The sequence below is a fragment of the Chinchilla lanigera genome, unplaced genomic scaffold, assembly GCF_000276665.1.
Source record: "Chinchilla lanigera isolate Chin_1 unplaced genomic scaffold, ChiLan1.0 scaffold00065, whole genome shotgun sequence".
Classification (NCBI taxonomy): Eukaryota; Metazoa; Chordata; class Mammalia; order Rodentia; family Chinchillidae; genus Chinchilla; species Chinchilla lanigera.
This window is the reverse complement of record NW_004955466.1, coordinates 12,070,262-12,089,035: the sequence shown is the minus strand read 5'-3', so window position 1 is coordinate 12,089,035 and position 18,774 is coordinate 12,070,262. Positions and strand designations below refer to the sequence as shown.

The 18,774-nt window shown below is 41.7% G+C and overlaps 1 protein-coding gene across 2 annotated transcripts in view; it reads right to left on the bottom strand.

The window, feature by feature from the left end:
- Positions 1-1,368: 1,368 nt before the first annotated feature.
- The window catches only part of Arid4a (AT rich interactive domain 4A (RBP1-like)), a 70,080-nt gene continuing 52,674 nt past the window's right edge, over positions 1,369-18,774 (bottom strand). The window contains exons 20-24 of one of the 2 annotated variants that reach the window (XM_005399212.2): positions 17,062-18,102; positions 16,797-16,901; positions 14,099-14,305; positions 13,364-13,510; positions 1,369-3,197 (exon numbers count right to left, since the gene is read on the bottom strand). In XM_005399212.2, coding sequence (XP_005399269.1) covers positions 3,094-3,197; positions 13,364-13,510; positions 14,099-14,305; positions 16,797-16,901; positions 17,062-18,102 — 1,604 coding nt within the window. In that variant the 3' untranslated portion in view covers positions 1,369-3,093. The remainder of the gene's footprint in view (positions 3,198-13,363; positions 13,511-14,098; positions 14,306-16,796; positions 16,902-17,061; positions 18,103-18,774) is intronic. The other variant, XM_005399213.2, reaches the window with a different exon arrangement.

The window sequence follows — 18,774 nt, the reverse complement described above, 5'->3', positions numbered from 1 at the left end:
CGTCTGACTACACTTCCCATGAGAACGGGGAACTTGTGTCTTGTCTGCTGTTGTTCCTGGGTCTTAGCATAATTAGCATACTGCCTGCCTCACAGAAAATAATAAATGACTGATGAATTAATTGTGGTTAATAGATTTTGTGTCGTTGAATATAGTTTTGAGTATCTTCACAAAGTGATAGCTATGTCAAACCACAGGGCATTAATAAAGGTACACAGCAAATGAATAGGTGATTCCTAATAGATTTGTATAAACCAAATCATTTTCAGATGCAGTAGGTAGTGGCCTTTTATTTATTTTATACTTTAAAATTTTTTTTGTCTCTTTGAGACAAGGTCTTACTATGTAGTTTAGGCTGGCCTTGAACTCACTTTACAACCCAGGCTGGCCTCACACTCATAGCAATCCTCCTGCCTCAGTCTCCCGAGTGCTGGGATTACAGGTGTGTGCCACCATGGCCGGCTTAGGTAGTGTGCTCTTTTAAAATGGGCTAAGTACAACTTTCTTTGTTTTTTTTAAACTGTCTTTCTTAAGGATAGGAAAACTATAAATTTAATACAAAAACAACAAAATCACACAATGGAATACTAAAACAGAAAGCTACACAGCCTTTTAAATATGACATTTGGTGGCTGAGGATATAGCTCAGTGGCACAGCACCTGCCTGGCAAGTTTGTGAGTTCAATTCCCAGTACCAAAATTACATAAATAAATAATTATCATGATTTTTATAAATAGTACCTTTAATTTTAGATAGTGTCTTTATACTTTTTCTTAGTCATATGCAAGAGATATCAAAAGTTTCCCAATATTTGAACTGCAATGCCTAAGCAATATTCACTTAATTTCATAATCTTTTCCAGCCTCCAAATAAAAGGATTTAAGCAATGTTTATATACCTCTTCAATGAATATGCAATTTTACTCTCTATAGCAACATTCCAATACTTCACTACTAAATTTGTATCAATTAACCAGAGTCAGTACTCAAACTGATAACTTAGTTGTCTTAGATTTATTATATTGCTACTGAAGGAAATCATTAAAATATCTAATATATAAATTTAAGACTGCTAGTTTCAACTAGATTTAAATGACACTTTTTCATTTTTATAATTAAATTCTAGAAATATTTATTGTAAAGACTGAGGAATACAGTGGAATGCTTCCTTTTTTTTTTTTTTTTTGGTTTTTCTCCGGTACTGGGAACCGAACTCACAACCTTGCGCTTGCCAGGCAGGCGCTTTTGCCGCTGAGCTAAATCCCCAGCCCCTAATGCTTCCTTTTGTGAAATCTGATTTTCAATTATAAGTTACTGACATTTGGGAAAAAGCAATCATTTAAATGAAAACTGAAAATATAAAGCCTATGTTTAAAACATGGCCTTTATTAATACTGACCGCTGAGCTCCATTTTTATTTTACATTGAAATACTTCTGCTTTGCAAAGAAAAGACAGAAAAGTGCATTTTACAAGGGTACTTTTTTGTTTTTAATTCTTTGAGAAGATGGAAGGAATCTGAATCACAAATTCACAATATGGTAAAGTGAACTTAGGAAACAATGATATCAGTAAGCTATGTGCCATCACTAGGGTTAGCTCTGACTTTGTCCTTGTAAATAAGATCGTGATATACAATCTAGAGCATCTAGATCAATACTCTACAGCATATGAAACACAGAAAAGGAGGTTTAAAAAACCTTCTCAATGTATAAACATGAATTTAAAAATTGCTCTTAAAAAAATCACCTTTTTACATAATGTATATGCAAAACTGCTTTAAATACATGGTTGTGGAAGAATTATTTACAAGATGTATCAGTCTGTGGAACAATTCACAGACAAAGCATACATAATTGCTTTACTTATTTGTTGCATCTCAACTTCGGGAGATATAAATTTATTCGGCAGTATAGCAAACATAAACGCTGTGACAAAGCAGTTTAAGGGCAACCAAGCTTTGATCCTCAAGAAAGTTTAAATACTAGGACTGCCAAAGTTTCTAATTAACGACTCACTTTAACAACCCAGATGCCCGTTTACAGTTCTGCTCTGTTTGCAGGACAGACCCCCTTGCACAGGTGGGGTTACTGAACGCACCCGCCTGAAAAACGGACAGCTGCAAGCTAGTGTCATCCAAAGAGTGAATTAACCTAGAGGTGTCTTTTTTTCCATTTTATTAATATTTTTAAAAATACATAAAAATACAACATCCAATGTCTGAATAAATATATTTAACAAGTTGCAAGATAATACCTTATTTTACACAAAAATTTCAGCTTTAGAAATCTTGTTAAATAACTTCATTGTTGTTATATATTTCATTTTTGTATTTTTGTAACAAAATAAAAACTCTGAAATTACATAGAAAAAAGACAAAATATTTTTGTCAAGGGATAAGATAGTCCACTGAAAACTTATTCACAATTCCACTGTACACATTAATAAACATTAAAATATTTGCATAATTGTGTGCTCAAAAGTCCTATAAAAAGTGGAAGACTTATTACCACTGTAATTTTCAGTCAACTACACTTCCTTTCACAATTTATTTTGTCCCATTTACACCTTTAAACCTGGGCACGCTGCTGAACATCGACTTTGGCAGTTCTAAAAAGCAAGTGCTTCCACTAGAAAAAAAAAAAACAACAATAAAAAACAAAATATAAACCCCCCACTCACCAAGTGTCCAAACACATCCTAGTGAAAGTGCAGCAGTAACTATTCAGCTGGATAAGATGTTGGTGTTTATCATGTGCACTTGCTTGTCTATGATTTCAGTAACACCTGAAAGCTTTATCATACAAATTCAAATTTGCTAAGTGCCCTTTTTTCTGTATCACCAAAAATGAAAAAGAAATGAAGAGGGAAACTTCTGACAAATATGGCAGGCTGCCTAACCTTCAATTATTTATCAGCTTGGTTTTGCAACAAGGAAAACAAGACAGGAGGGAACAGATAAATCCAGTCCGGGGAAGTGTACAGGATCTACTTAGCAATGTGAAACCAGCTGAGTGCTTTCTGTGGTTGTCCATTGGGATTGTGGAAGCTATGTCCATGGCAGCACATCGCTGGAAGGCAGAGGAAATGTGTATCACCTGCATTCTACGGCAAGGACGTTTTGTGGGGGCGATGACGAGGAGGGACTCATTCCAGTGTCGGAGGAAGCCGATGACATGGAGGCTCCCACGTGAGACACTGCAGAATCGAAAGAACTGTATTAGACTCAAAAACACAAACACGTAGCCAAGAGAAAATGAGGAGATTCTTAACATTATTCACTTCAATTGGAGACACCTTCAGTTCTGTATGAAGAGCAAACAAACGGCCAACAAGCGTTCCCTTTGGCTCAAGGGAGTGCAGTCAGCCTCCGGTCAGCTCCACTCAAGGGTTCAAAACGGACACCACAACGCTTGGGAGGGCAGCTCAGGGATAGATGTGGGTTCAGTCCACAGCACGAGGCAGGTGAGAAGGGCACCCCACAAAATATTGATGAAAGGATAAACTCCTAAACCCTTACTTAAAAGATTCCAGGAAGGAACTTGGCTTGGTCCAAACAAAATATAAGTTAAACCTAAAATGAATTCTCATTATAGTAGCGAATTTTTGCTTTATTTTAGGGTCACAAGACCAAGAGAATTTATACCCAAAGAATTTCCAGTAATTGTCAGGTATCAGAATCATGAAGCTAGAAGTGCAGGTGTGTGATCTGGAAAAATAATGCTCAAGTGGCTTTACCACAACTCTTTAGGAGGCCATCACATGGGTTATGGATGACTATCTGCTCATGAGGCACTCTGCTATTTTATAGGTTATTTTTTTTTATCTTTTCTTTGGCTTTTGGTGTTTTTCTTGAAAATTTTAAAATAATTTTTTGAGACAGGGTTTCACTGTGTGGTTCAGGCTGGCCTGGAACTCATTATGTAGCCCAGGCTGGCCTGGAACTTAGCGGCAACCCTCCTGCCTCAGCCTCCTGAGTGCTGGGATTACAAGTATGTGCCACCACATCCAGTTGTTTGTTTTGTTCTTGTTTCCTTCTTTCTTTCCTTCTTGTCTTCTTCACCAGTTTCCCAAGGCTTGAGTAATCCTCCTTTGTCATCCAGCCTTGCTTCTAATCTCTTTCTCTTATTTCTCTATCTTTTCCTCTTATCCCTTTTTAAATTTTCTCCCCTTAGGGTAAAATAGCTCTCTCGAGTGGATATTTAGTGTATAAAATTTTCTGATTTGTTTTAGATTTTGTTATATATCTATAAGTCTTGTAGCTATGGTTAAAAGGCCACAAATTAATAATTATGTAGTGCATTGACAACTGGTGATCAACTTGTAACAACCAGCTGAACTGTATCAGCATGGTACTAGATGTGGAGGGCCCATCTGAGGGTTGTTGCTAACAACATAAAAAGGAGAACTGCACAGGAAGAGCTGGTGCTGTTGGTTCTTTTTACTGACAGTAAAAAGATGCAGCTTGTCATGCTGGCTTTCCCGATATAAACTTAGCTGTTCTCATCATCAGAGGAGCTCAGAACCTCACTGTTGCTGAGGACGGCTGTGGTTCTTTTTTGGGGGAGTGGGGCGCTGTCACTTTCTGGTTCCAGTGCAGATCTCTCAGCCCACTGGCACAGACTTTCTAGCTTCCACCACTGATCTTTGGGCCTTCCCAGTGCACATTCCTGATAGAGACTTGCATGAGACATTGTCATGGGCTCTTGACCTCCAGTTGGACTCATGAAGGGCATTGTCATGTGCTCTCGGTCTTTAGAGATTGACTCATGCAGGACATTGCTGCGGGATCAAGGCCCTCAGCTGGATTCTTTGGATCTTCAGTGTGTGGACAGACTTCCTGTACTCTTTTGTATCTGACTGTTTAACTATTATAAAATAATCCTATAAATTATGTGTCCTGTATTAAACTGTTTCCCTTGTAAAACCTGACTACAATAGTTTGTCATTTTCCAATCTGTGCTTGATGTTATTGTTATTACTGATTGTACTACTTCAGCCAAGGTGACACAGTTGTTATGATCAATTGATCTTGTCTGCCAGTACCTAGATTGTCTGGGGGTCATAAGCAATACTCTAGTCCAGTACCAGAGAACGTGATGCTAGGCCAAACAGGCTGCACCTTTTATTCCTAATAAATTGAACAGGCAGGATCTTGAGACAAACTCAAAAGCCAAAAGCTAAACCCAGAAGACATCTCTGAAAAATAGTAATTTCTAAAAGAGGTCTTGATACTAGAATTCACGAGGCAAGGGAAGCAGTTAAGCAGAAGGGAAAGAAAGGGAACCAACAACAGGAAATTAATATGGCAAGGATAAGTCAATACAGGTAATAACCATCACAGTTAATGATCAATGAACAACAGGAAATTAATATGACAAGGATAAGTCAATACAGATCAGTAACAACCATCACAGTTAATGATCTCAATTCACCAAAAGAATGACTGCCAGAATGGATGAAGACACAAGAACCAACAATATGCTTTATACAAGAAACACATTTAACCCATGAAGAAATTCACAGACTGACAATAAAAAGATGGAAAACAATACTCCATGTGACAGGAACCCGGAAAAAACAGGGGTAGCTATTCTGTTTACAGACAAATTGGTTTTCATGCCAAGACTGATCAGAAAAGACAAAGAAAGTCAATACATACTTGTTAAGGGAACAATTCAAGAAGAAATAACAATCATAGATGAACCAAATACTGGGGCAGCCATCTATATAAAACAATCATTAACAGATATCAAAAACCAAAGAAGCACTGGGTGTGGTGGTGTATGCCTGTAATCCTAGCATTAAGGAGGCTGAGGCAGGAGGATTGTTGTGAGTTCAAGGCCTGAATTGCATAGTGAAACTCTGTCTCGAAAAGACAAAAACAAAACAAAACAAAACCCCAGATAAGCACTAGTACAATTATAATGGGGGAATCTTAATATCCCACTGTCTCAAACAGATAAACTGGAAAGAAAATCAGCAAAGAACTATCTGAGCTGAACCAAACCTCTGAACAAATAAACTGAGTAGATATCCACAGAGTGTTCCACAGCAATATGACAAACCAGAACTTACGAGACACAATGAAAGTCCAATGAGGGGACTTTACAGTGCTGAATTCCCCAATCAGAAAAATAGAACAAGCTCACATAAATAACTTAATGTTGAAGTTGAACCTCAAGCTTCTAAAAAAAGAAGGGCAAATTAAATTCAAAGGGCATACAAGGGAAGAAATTATAAAGATCAGAGCAAAAAATTAATGCAATTGAGACTCAGAAAAAAGTATGAAGAACCAATAAATTGAAGAGTTGGCTTGTAACAGACCCTGCAGAAATCCAGATGATCAATACCTCCTCTGAGAACCTGTACTCTAATATAGAAGATTCAGAAAAAAATGGACAGATTCCTAGTTAAGTATGAATCACCAAAGATGAAGATATAAAACCCAATATAAAAAACAGTATCAGTCAATGAAACTGAAGAAAAAAAAACTACCAACAAAGAAAGGCCCAGATCCTGATGAATTCACTGCTCAATTCCGTAAGAACTTTAAAGAAGCTCTAATGCCATACTCCTCAGACTTTTTAATGAAATTGAAAGGGAAGCAATATTCCCAAACACATTCCTAGAAGCAAGCATTACCCTGACACCAAAACCAGAGAAAGAGCCAACCAGAAAGGAGAACTACAGGCCAATCTCCTTAATGAACACAAAGGCAAAAATCCTCAATAAGATCCTGGCAAACAGAATGCAGCAAATCATCAAGAAGATTATACACCATGACCAAGTAAGACTCATACCAAGGATGCAGGGATGGTTCAATGAATGCAAATGTAATACACCACATTAACAGAATGAAGGAGAAAAACCACTCATTATCTCAATACACACAGAAAGAGCATTTTAAAAAGCCCAACACCCATCCATGATGAAAACCACACAGAAAAGTGGAACAGATGGTCTTTATCTCAAGCTGATAAAAACCATCTAGCTGGGTGTGGCAGTGCACACCTGTAATCCCAGCTCTCAGGAGGCTGAGGCAAGAGGATCACTATGATTTCGAGGCCAGCCTGGGCTACAGAATGAGCTCAAGGCCAGTCTGAACTACATAGTGAGACCCTGTCTCAAAAAGACAAACACAAAACAAAAAAAAAACCAAAAAACCGTCTATGATAAGCCAACAGCCAATATCATGCTAAGTGGACAAAAACTGAAAGCTTTCACTCTAAAATTAGGAACGAGACAAGGATGCCCACTATCACCACTCTTGCTCAGTACAGTTCTGGAAACATTAACCAGAGCAACTAGGAGGAAGAAATAAAAGGAATATGGATAGGAAAGAAAGAAGTTAAATTATTATTATTTGAGGTGACATAATGTTTTAAAGACACCTAGAATAACCAAATTCAGTAGCAAAGCAGAATACAAAGTCAACACTCAAAAATCAATAGAGCCAGATGTGGTGGTGCACACCTGTAATCCCAGCACTAGCAGGCTGAGGCAGGAGGATCTCTGCCAGTTCGAGACCAGCCTGGCTACAAAGTGAGCTCAAGTCCAGCCTAAACTGCATGATGAGACCCTGTCTCAAAAAGATTAAAAACAAAACAAAACAAAACAAAAATCAATAAGTAGCCTTCCTGTACACAAACAACAAACTTGAGAAAGAAATTTGGGAAGCCACACTTCTCACAACAGAATCAGCAAAAATGAAATACTTAAGGAAGTGAAAGACCTATACATTGAAAACTATAGTATTCTGAAAAAGGAGATGGAAGAGAATATCAGAAAATGGAAAGATATCCCCTGTTCTTGGATAGGGAGAACCAATGTAGTGAAAATGGCCATACTTGCAAAATTGGTATACCAATTTAATACAATCCCAAGCAAAATACAGTGGTAACTCAATTCATGAATGCTTTTATTTCTGAACAACCTGATTTGCAAACAGGAGCATTTGTCAAAAATTTTAGTTTGCGAACTCTGCATCAGGTGACGAACATGACCATGGCCACCTTCCCTGCATGAACATGACTGTGGCCATTTTTTCCAGAATGAATTAAGTTTGCGAACTGAGGTGCCTCTGTACGAACAGCATTCCTCACGGAACTAGAGAAAACTATCGTACAATTCACATGGAACCAGAAGAGACCCAGAATAGCAAAACAAATTCTAGGCAACAAAGACAATGCGGGGTGTATCGCAACCCCTGACTTGAAATTAAACTATAAAAACAGTATGGTACTGGCAAAAAAGACCTGACGATCAACAGAACAGAAGATGCAGAAACAACTGCAAGCATATTCACCTACCTCATCTTTGACAAAGGGGCCAAATACCTTCACTGGAAGAAAAATAGCCTCTTTACAAAATGGTGCTGGGAGAACTGGATTTCCACACACCAAAAATTGAACCTAGACCTGTATCTCTTCTACATGCACTAAACTAAAACTTAAATGGAGCGAGGATCTGAACATTAAAACTGAAGCACTTAGCCTGCTGGAAGACAGAATAGGTAAAACTCTGGAAGACACCACAGTTATAGACAAAGACTGCATGAACAAAACCCTGATCACACAGGAAAAATTACAAAGAACAACTAGGATCATATCAATTTAAAAAGCTTTTGCATGGTGAAACACTGAAGAGCTGATCCACAAATTAGGAAGAAATTTTTAGCGACTTCTCCTCAGACAAAGGACTAGCATCTGGAATATATAACGAACTCATAAAAACCAGGCCCTACCCCCAAATTTAAAGACCCAATCAAAAATTGGGAATTTGAAATGAATAGATACTTCTCAGATAAGTTCAAACTGCAAATAAATATATGAAAAAATGCTCAACATTACTGGTCATTCAAGAAATACAAATGAAAACAACTCTGAGATTCTATCTCATCTAGAAAAGAATGGCTATTATCAACAACTCAACCAGTAACACATGCTGGTGGAGCTGTGAGGAGAAAGGAACCCTTCCTCATTGTTGGTAAAAATGTTTTTTGTTGTTGTTTTTCTTTTGTGGTACCGGGAATTGAACTCACGACCTCCTGCTTGCCAGGCAGGTGCTGTGCCGCTGAGCTGTATTTCCAGCCGGGTAAAAAGGTTAATTGGTATAACTACTCTGGAAATCAGTATGAAGATTCTTCAAAAAACTGAAACTAGAGGGTTCCCTTTGACCCAGCTGTTCCCTTCCTTGGTATCTTGCAGAAAGAGATAAAAGCAACAAATCACAGTGATACATGCACAGCCATGTTTATAGCTGCACAATTTATAGTAGTTAAATCTTGGAAACAGTCCAGATGCCCATCTACAGATGAATGGATAAAGAAAATGTGGTATTTATATACAGTACAGTACTACTCGGCCAAAAAGAAGGATAAACCGTCGTTTTTAGGTAAAAGGAGGCACCTCAAGACCGTGATCTTAAGTCAAATAAATTGGACAGACAAGTTTAAATACTGAAACTTCTTTTGTGTGAGAAACCCAAAGGGTAAATGGACAGATGTTGGGAAGTAGGACGAATACGTTCAAATGGGAAGGGGACAGGAGGGGAAGGGCAAGAAGGGAAAAGGAAAAGGAGGATAGAACAAAAAAAGGAAACGAAGTTTTGTAAATGGGCAGGGGAAGAAGGGTTGAAAGGAGGGAGTGGAGGGGAGTGGGAAAAAAAGAATCAAGATAACAGTACGAATAGGTATAAATTCCCTGTGATAAATATAATCAATATGCATGACAAATATGCACTAATAAAAAATAAAGTTAAAAAATAAAAATAGAAAAAGACAATCTGACATTCCACGGCTCTACGCTATTTCCAAGAATTACAAACTGCTGCACTTGGAGAACTCAAGGGCACACACAACTTACTGTATCAGTCATTCATCACTTACATCTCTCAACAAAGACAGGGCGTTTATATTCACTCATTCATTCACTGACATCCTCCTGGGATGTCCCGCTCCACCCCTTCCTGCTGCAATCACTTCCCAACCATCCACGCAACCATCACTCTAGCTTCCCTCACCACTGCCATGAAATGAGGCTTTACTGTTTTCCTGTGTGGGAATTCCTTTTTGCTGGACCTCACGTTGTCTTCCTGACATGCCTTCAAGTTTCCACTGAGAAGTCTGACCTACGGAACTGCATGTGGCTGGGCGCCGTCCCACACCCCTGTGCTCCCAGTGCTCCGGAAGGCTGAAGCAGAAGATCAAACCTCTGAGCCCAGCCTGGGCAGGTTTAGTACGACCCCATTTCAAAATTTAAAAAAAAAAGGCTGGGGATGTAGCACAATGCAAAGGCCCTGGATTTAACTCCCAGAACTGCCAAAAAAATAGCAAAGAGAAAAGAAACTGGTTGCTGTTCAGAGACCCATTTCTTTTGCAAGTATTTTACATGTGATCAACGTTTGCAATCTTCTCTTTGCTGTGGACTTCTAAAATTTCACCATGCACTTCAGCCTGATTTCCTCCTCATTCTTTACGAAGGCACATGAAGATTTCCAGTCTTCTAATCACGTCCTTCAGTTGTGGGATTTTAGAATACTACTTCTTTGATGGAAACTTCATCCCAAGTTTGTTCAGTGCTCTTTCTAGAAATTGCATGATCCAGAAGTTGGATCTCATCAGACCCTGCCCTCCTACTTCCTCACTCCTACCCACTGTGCTTCTGACTTTCCAACCAGAGGGATTTCTTCAGCTTTGTGGCTATCGCTTCTATTAATTTTTTTTTTTTTTTGGGGGGGGTACCAGGAATCGAACTTATGACCTCAGGCTTGCCAGACAAGCACTTATGCCGTTGAGCTATATCCCTGGCATAATTTTTAGAAACATTTCCACTGTCATATTTTTAAGAGATTCTTTTTATTGATTTTTTTAAAACAGGATCAAACTTTTGTGCTTTCGAAAAAATTATGGTACATTGTTTTTTCCACATTTCTTTTTATTCTCTTTTTCTATTGTCTTCTGTCTTTGTTTAGAGGCTTTTCTCAAGTATCTGGCCACACAGCTTCCACACTCAGAGAGGGAATGAGCAGGCTGACTGGAAGCCCTATCTGGGCCTTGGGGCTTTGCAGTGTGGCCACACACATGTTGTGACCAGCAAGGACCTCCCCTTCTGGTTCAGGAGCGTCCATCTGCCTTAGGTAAGTCTTTCTTCGGGGAGCAACACCCTGAAAAGAATCCTCAGATACTCTCAGGAAAGAGAATAAACTTGGCTGCAACTTTCAGGGAGCCGAGAGGATTCGATCTCGGGTCAGAAGAGGGCCAGGAGTCTTATTCATTCAATCTGTACTCCACCTACTACTTCCAGTTAACGCCCAACCTCGCCTTCAGCTGTGGCTCACCCCCCTGCGTCTCCAAGTCCCCTGGCCCCCGCTCCTTTGTGAGGTAAACCTGCTGTTTCCTGCTGGACTGGGGAGAGATGGAACCTTGACTTACAAGGTGGGATGGGAGGGTTCCATCCCTCCTTGCACTTCCAACCAGTCCCATTTCCAGCCCCATCATTCCCTGCTGGCGGAGCGCTTCTAAGGTAAGCGCTCTGAACTGGCTGCTCCTGTTCGTCCCACTGGAGAGATAAGCTGTTTCAGCACTGTCTCCTTTGCTAGATGGCGTCAGTAGTCAGCTGCTCAGCTGCCCCGCCATAAACTGCTGACATTTCTTCTCTGCTTCAGTTAGCTATCTTATTCTGTTCACCTTGGGGGTATTTATGGTTTTCATTGTTTCTCCCCAGAAGAGGGAGTTAAATCCAGGCTACACACCCTTGAGACAGGGTCCTACCAATTTTCCCAGGCTGGCCTTGAACTAGCCATCCTCTTGCCTTAGTCCTCTGAGTAGCCAAGAGACCATGCTTGGATAATGTTTTTTAAATGAACAAACCACTGCTCTCTTGTTTAAAAAACCAAACAAAACAAAGCACTATTTAGTCATCCACCCATTACTTATGAATACTTATTCAGGTAATTTTCCATTTTTTCTTTAATTCAAAGCAATGTAGTTCTCCGTGGCTACAGGTATAAGAATTTCTCTAGACCCGAAAGATGCACTTATAGCTGAGGATGGTGGTACATGCCCACAATCCAAGCTCAGGAGGCTGAGTCAGGGGGATCACTGCAAATTTAAGGCCAGCCTGAGCTACCCAGTGACTTTTTTTTTTTTTTTTTTTTGGTTTTTCTCCGGTACCAGGAACCGAATTCACGACCTTGCGCTTGCCAGGCAGGCACTTTTGCCACTGAGCTAAATCCCCAGCCCCAGTATGTCACACATTCTTTGTTTTGTTTTGTTTTTTTGGTTTTGGTTTTTCTCCAGTACCGGGAACCGAACTCACGACCTTGTGCTTGCCAGGCAGGCACTTTTGCCGCTGAGCTAAAACCCCAGCCCCATACCCAGTGCGTTTAAGGCCAGTATGAACTATATAGCAAGACTCTGTTTCAAAAAAACCTCCACAAATACATCTAGAAATATAGGGCCAGGGATGTAGCTCAGCAGTGCAATGCCTGCCTCTCAACTGTGAGGCCCTGAGTTCCATACCTGGTATCAAAAGGAAAGGAAAGAAATAGAATTAATGTGCTACGCGCATTTCCAGCTTTGGAAGGTACAGTACTACTCAAGTAGTTGTACCGTTTGTTCTGCCACAACGAATACATAAATTCCCTTTCCTTATATTTTCTTTAGCAACTGGCACTGTTTTTCCTGCAATTCTACTGGTGTGTAATAACTAACTCTTCCTTGCTTTAATTTGATCCCTGGTGCGTCTGGCCTATGGGGCTTTTAATTCCCTTTACTGGTACTTCAGTGCAGCATGGGGGTTTAGCGGGATAAATGTGTGTGTAACTAAGTCACCACATACGTTTTAAGGTCTTACTCAGACACTGCTCTCTATGTGATCTCTCCAAGGTCACCTCTCCCACCGACTGCTAGATTGGCGAGCACCCCCGGAAGACACGCTTTGTCCCGCATGGTCCCACCTAACTGTCTTGTACCTGTATCACCTGCCAGGGTGTGCAGCATGTCTGTCCAATCCATGCAGTCGAGCCGTGTCACAGTGCTGTGGGCTGCTCCGCAGGTGACTTGCGGCCCCACAAGAGTACCTCGAGAGCAAGCCTTATGCCTTACTCCATCTGGCAAACCTTGTGACAACAGACGGGCGCCTGTGGTCGCACAGCTGCCACAGGTAAACTCTTCTAGAGAACCCGCACACGCAGCATGACCGTCTCCACTGCAAAACGGTATGCTGCCGTCCCAAGGGCGCACTGCGGTAACAGCAGCAGAAAAGGAAATACTCATGGATGTGTTCTACACGCACAGTGAGCAATCTTCAGAAATGAGAAGACAGAGACTGGAAAAATGGGGGGAAGTTTGATAAAATTACCTTCTCTGTCTTTCTTTTTTAATCTTTTTCTCCTCCTGTCTATGGTTGCAACTTCAGACTTCAAAGACATGTAGTATTTTCTGATTTCCTGTAGTTTTTCTTGGAGAAAAGAGATTCTTTCTGTACTGTTCATGTTATCTAATTCACCTAAAAGGGAAAAAAAGTTAACTGAGATTTTAAAGTAATTCTGTGGGGGGAAAAAAATGACAGTTCTTTTAAAAATTAACAAATGCTCTTGTTTATTAAGACCTATCATATTCAGCTAAATGAAGCTCTTTAGACTGGAACGACATGACTTAAATTCTTTTTTTTTTGTACCGGAAATCAAACTCAGGACCTTGTGCTTGCCAGGCAGGCACTTGTCCTGCTGAGCTATTTCCCTGGCCTTTTTTTTTTTTTTGGTATTGGGAATCGAACTCAGGACCTTGTGCTTGCCAGGCAGGAGCTTATGCCACTGAGCTATACCCCTGGCCCTGATTTAAATTCATTATTCAGTTATTTATATAATCCAGATTTTCTATATTAAACATGTGATACTTAAGTGATCATAAAAACGTAAGAAAACGTCAACATAAAGTATTATATATAAAGGGCACTGCAGTTTCACTGCTTTATAAAATTCATATATTCTTCTTGCTAATTCACCACTCCTTATTTTATAAACATCAAGCCAAGCCTGACACTTTATAGATTCCACCTTTCGATATACTCTCAGGTTATCTACGAGCTTCTTACTGAGTTGAAGGCTCCACTTATATGTCCGCGGGGAGGAATTGGGATGCCTTTCTCTCTGCTTCTCCTTCTCGCCATCTCTGATGTGAGGAGAGATCCTGGCAGGAGAGCGCGCAAGCTTTGGTGGCTTCGGGGCACTAAGATGCTTTACTGGAGTACATTTACTAGAGGTGTCCATGGCAGGGAGGTCCTCACTATCGCTGCTCTGCCCTGTGCCAGGGACAAGGGAAGTTCACTTAGAGACCACAGCTCAGAAACCCAAAGATACCAAGAGACCTCCCATTCCACTTCTTGGCATCAGGAAAAAAAAGTACAAACACACAAAGTTTATAACAGTTAAAACAACAAAAAAAGAAATAATGCAAACAGTATAAAAATGACTAAAATTATATATTACTGAACGCTTTGCTGAAGTTGTTAAAAAGAATGAGCTCATTAGAGCTTCATTAGAAAAAAAATGGCCCACTATCTTACATTGTTAAATGGAAAAGAAAGGTCATAAAACAATATAGTACCATTCCATTTATATGAAAGCAAAATGTAAAACGAATTCCAAAGAGGACCAACTCAAAGTTTTCAATTAGCAATAATCGCGCCTCGGATAAACCTCACTGGCTACGATACTGCCACTGCGCAAAGCTAGGACCAACTCAAACTATGTATAAAGCACAAAAAAGATCTCAAAGATACATACTCAACTTTTAAAGTATACAGAGTAAAATGTGAGAAGGTATTTATTTGCAAGTCTGCCTTCATTTTCATCAATGTATCCTAGAGGATGTTTTGGTTTTCCATAATAACATGCTGGAACACTCAACTTGCTTTTTTTTTTTTCCCAAACTCTACACCCTGTATTCATTTTCTTTTTTTTTTTTTTGGTTTTTCTCCGGTACCGGGAACCAAACTCACGACCTTGCGCTTGCCAGGCAGGCGCTTTGCCGCTGAGCTAAATCCCCAGCCCCTCCTGTATTCATTTTCAAAAGCCAAAAACCACCCTTGCTTTCTACCAAAAAAGCAAAGCTGAAACTGAACACTCAGTTCCCCGGCTGCCTTCCCATCTGTATCTGTCCTTAGTGGTTTGGGTTTTTTTTTGTTTGTTTGTTTTTTGTCTGAAAAAGGTAAGTCCTTACTGGAGGAAATAATCTCTGCACTTACGCTTAGCACTAGCTACTCCAGCTCCTCTAGAATGCCCCTACATCAACCACCTATGTCTCTTTCTCTTCAAATTCTTCCTTTCCCGGAGTCTACTCGCATGCCTGGATCCTGCCTAGCCTTACCGAGAGGAGGAAGGAGAGGAGCTTCCTTTAGTGCACACTTCCTTCCCTTTCACCAGGGTCACACTTCCTGAAAGAAAAGCTCTTTGCTATCCCGACCTCCACACCTTCTAACCTCACCTCTGTGCTCTTAAGGGTCCCAAACACTACTGGCCAAAAAGCATCTGGAATTTATTTGACCTCACTAGGGTTTACTGATGCTTCTCTCTGATCCATTTCTACTCACCTATGCCAGGCTATCCTATATAATTCTACTTCTGCTCCTTTTTCTTCTCATTCGTAAGTGAATCCCAGCGATTTCCCAGATCTCTTTAATTTTCCTTTCACTGCTTTCGTGAAGCCAAAGATTCTTTCTCAACAGTGGAATTGATCATGTCCTTCTTTCCCTCCTTTTAAAATCTTTTAAACTTTGTATTTGAAATAATTTTGAATTTACAAAAAAAATTATACAATCAACATCAAAAAACTGTATCTAACCTACTAGACAGTAAGTTGTCTTGCCACTCGAGTGCTTCTGTGTGTGATTTCTCTGGGGGCCAGTTACCTCCTGAGTGTTATACCTTAGCCCCAAACCTTAAGTTTAAAAACCACAAGTGTTTAAGCAAACATCTTGGGGCATCTGAGGCTCTGCACTGGGGACCAGCTTGGCTGTGGAACCAGACCTAGGAACCTCTCACTGCACCTGAGCTCTGAGCCAGGACTCCGACCTGGCTGGAGGACGCGCTCCAGGGTGCCGCGGCTGCTCCTCCAACTTCTTGCTGCCTGGGCTTTTCCTAGGCTGTTTGAATGGCCTCATGACACGCAGCCAGCCTGCCCCAGAGGAAGTGACCCGAGCAAGAACTCAGAGATGCTTATTGTGACCCAGCCTCTGAAGGCAACCTCACTCCTACTGTTAGAAGTGGGTCACTAACACCATCCCACACTCAAAGGGAGGCAAATCAGTCTTCATTTCTTGACAGGAAAATGATCTCTGAATTTGTGGATATGTTCTTACAACCACCATCAATGTAACAGAACCATGCGGCCATCCACACCAGGAAATTATCATGGATGTACTTCTCCCATGGAATCATCAGAGCCCCACACGACCCAACCACACACTTTATAGCAACAGGAGCCAGGTAAGAATCATGTACTATTTTGGGCACTTCTCTTAAGACTCCATGGTAGCACCTGTAGTCCCAGTACTCAGGAGGCTGAGGCAGGAAGATCACTACGAGTTCAAGACCATCCTGAACTACACAGTGAAGCCTTATCTCAAAAAACTAAAAACATAAAAAATTTTTAAAAATTTAAAGAAGTTAACAGAAAGTGACTATTTTTATAAAATAATAAACCAACTACGTTTTTAAACTGACACCGATGATCAACCCAACCAACTGCAGAAATGACTACCGCTGCACATCTGCCGGCATGGAGGCACCAACCTGCTCCGTTCTTTTCATTTTTGGCTACGGCACTTGTTCGTTTTGGGGTACGCTTTTGTTTTTTTGCCATTAATCCACTATTTCCATCACTTGGTCTTTTCTGACCTGAAATGAGGGGAAAGAGAATTTGAAGGAAAAGGAACAAGAAGAGCAGAGGGTAGTTACTGCCTGAAACGCACTGCTTTCTATAGGCACCACCCTGCAGGGCGGTACTCGGGGCTTTTAAAGCCAGGCATGGTTTACCGTGCGACCCGCGGAGCCTCACCCTTCTCTCTGCCCTCCCGGTCCGGCGCGGGTTCGCTGCAAGCGGTGGGGCCCACGTCCAGCCCACCGGCCGCCCCCGGCTCCGGCTCGCAGAGGCCCTCCTGCGGCTCCTCGGCCACGCTGTCCACCTCCAGGGCCACGCCGTCCACCTCGACCGTGGTGTCGCTCTCGCTCCGGGACCCGTCCTGGCTGAGGGCAAGCGGGGAGGCGGCCGCGGGGAGCCCGGGTGGCCCGGGGCCCGGGGAGCCAGTCTCCTCCACGCTGGTCCTGTCCCTGTCGTCCAGGTCGTCCAGGTCCACCTCGTGGCACACCAGGGTCTCGGGCCCGATCAGCGGCAGGGCGTCATCCTCGTCCCGCAGCGGCGCGACACCCGCAGCCGCGTCCTGCACGCAGGGGCAGCGGGCAGGGGGGACCCCCGTGTGCTCTGGGCTCCCCGGGGCCTCGCTGTCCCCGGCCCCCGTGCGCTCCTGCGCAGCGCTGCCGGCCGCGCCCAGCCCGTTCTCCATTCTGGCTTTCTTCTCCGGGGACGGCTGCCCGGGCAGTTTCCGCTTCAACCTTCTGTCCTTCCCGTATGGGTCGACTTCATCCTCGACCGCGGGAGCCGAGCTCTTGCTGTCCAGTGAGGAAAGGTCGGGCGCCGGGCCTTCCCCCGGAGCCTCACTCCCGGCCTCCCCTGGGCCAAAGGACGCCAGCTTCAGGATTTCTAAGGAGATCTCTTTTGTCTTGCTTCGCCTTCCCTTGCCCTTTGGCGACTTCTCTGGGTCCTTCTTGACGTCCTCACTCTGCTCCACTTTGCTTCCGAAAAGCTGGGCCACCTGCTCATCCTCGCCGGCCTCGGGCTGCAGGGATTCTGGCCGCGGCCCAGGCGTCCTGTCTGGCTCCCGGAGCGCATGTGCAGCCATCTTCGCGGTCTCCTCGTCGAGCGTGTCATCATTTACAGTGTCAGCTTTTTCTAGTTCTTCTTTAGAATCAGGAAACAGTTCTTCACTGATCAAACTCTTCTCTAAAGGGTCTTCTGTTTCACTATCAGATGAACAAGAGTCTGCAAGAGGAAATACTGTGCTATTCAGGTTTTTACTGTCACAATTCATTCTACAACAAAACCTTATGATATTTTAATAATGTTGCTATATGATATAATAAAAATCTCTTTTAATTATGTGCCTGAATATTTCCTGTACAGGCTGGGTGTGGTGGCACATACCTGTAATCCTAGCACGCAGGAGGCTGAGGCAGGAGGAATGCAGTGAATTCAACCTGCACTACATAGTAAGACCTTGTCTCAAAAAAATAAAAATGAAGAATACTCTCTATACAAATTTCATATATCAAATAAATCATGACATTTCCACCAAAAATTTAGGGGGAGGGAATTTCAAAGTAAAATGTGTGAAAATACATTACATAGAATATTCAATTCTGTGTAAGTGGCTACTTTGCAATCTTCACTAGTACTACTTAGACCACAGTGTAGCACATAAAAGAAAAAAAATTGAAGGACTAGCAGTAAAATATGAGTATATTAAATGGTGTGACCTAGGATCTAGCAGAAACTGATTCATATGTATGATGGTCACTTTGTGTCCTAAGACAGGAATATGGTATTTCACTTAATTCTGAAAAGAGACATTTAAAATGAGCCATGTGAATTCTCAAAATTTTCATATTCTTCTTAGTAATGGACACGAAAGTACAGGCAAGCCACCTGCTTTCA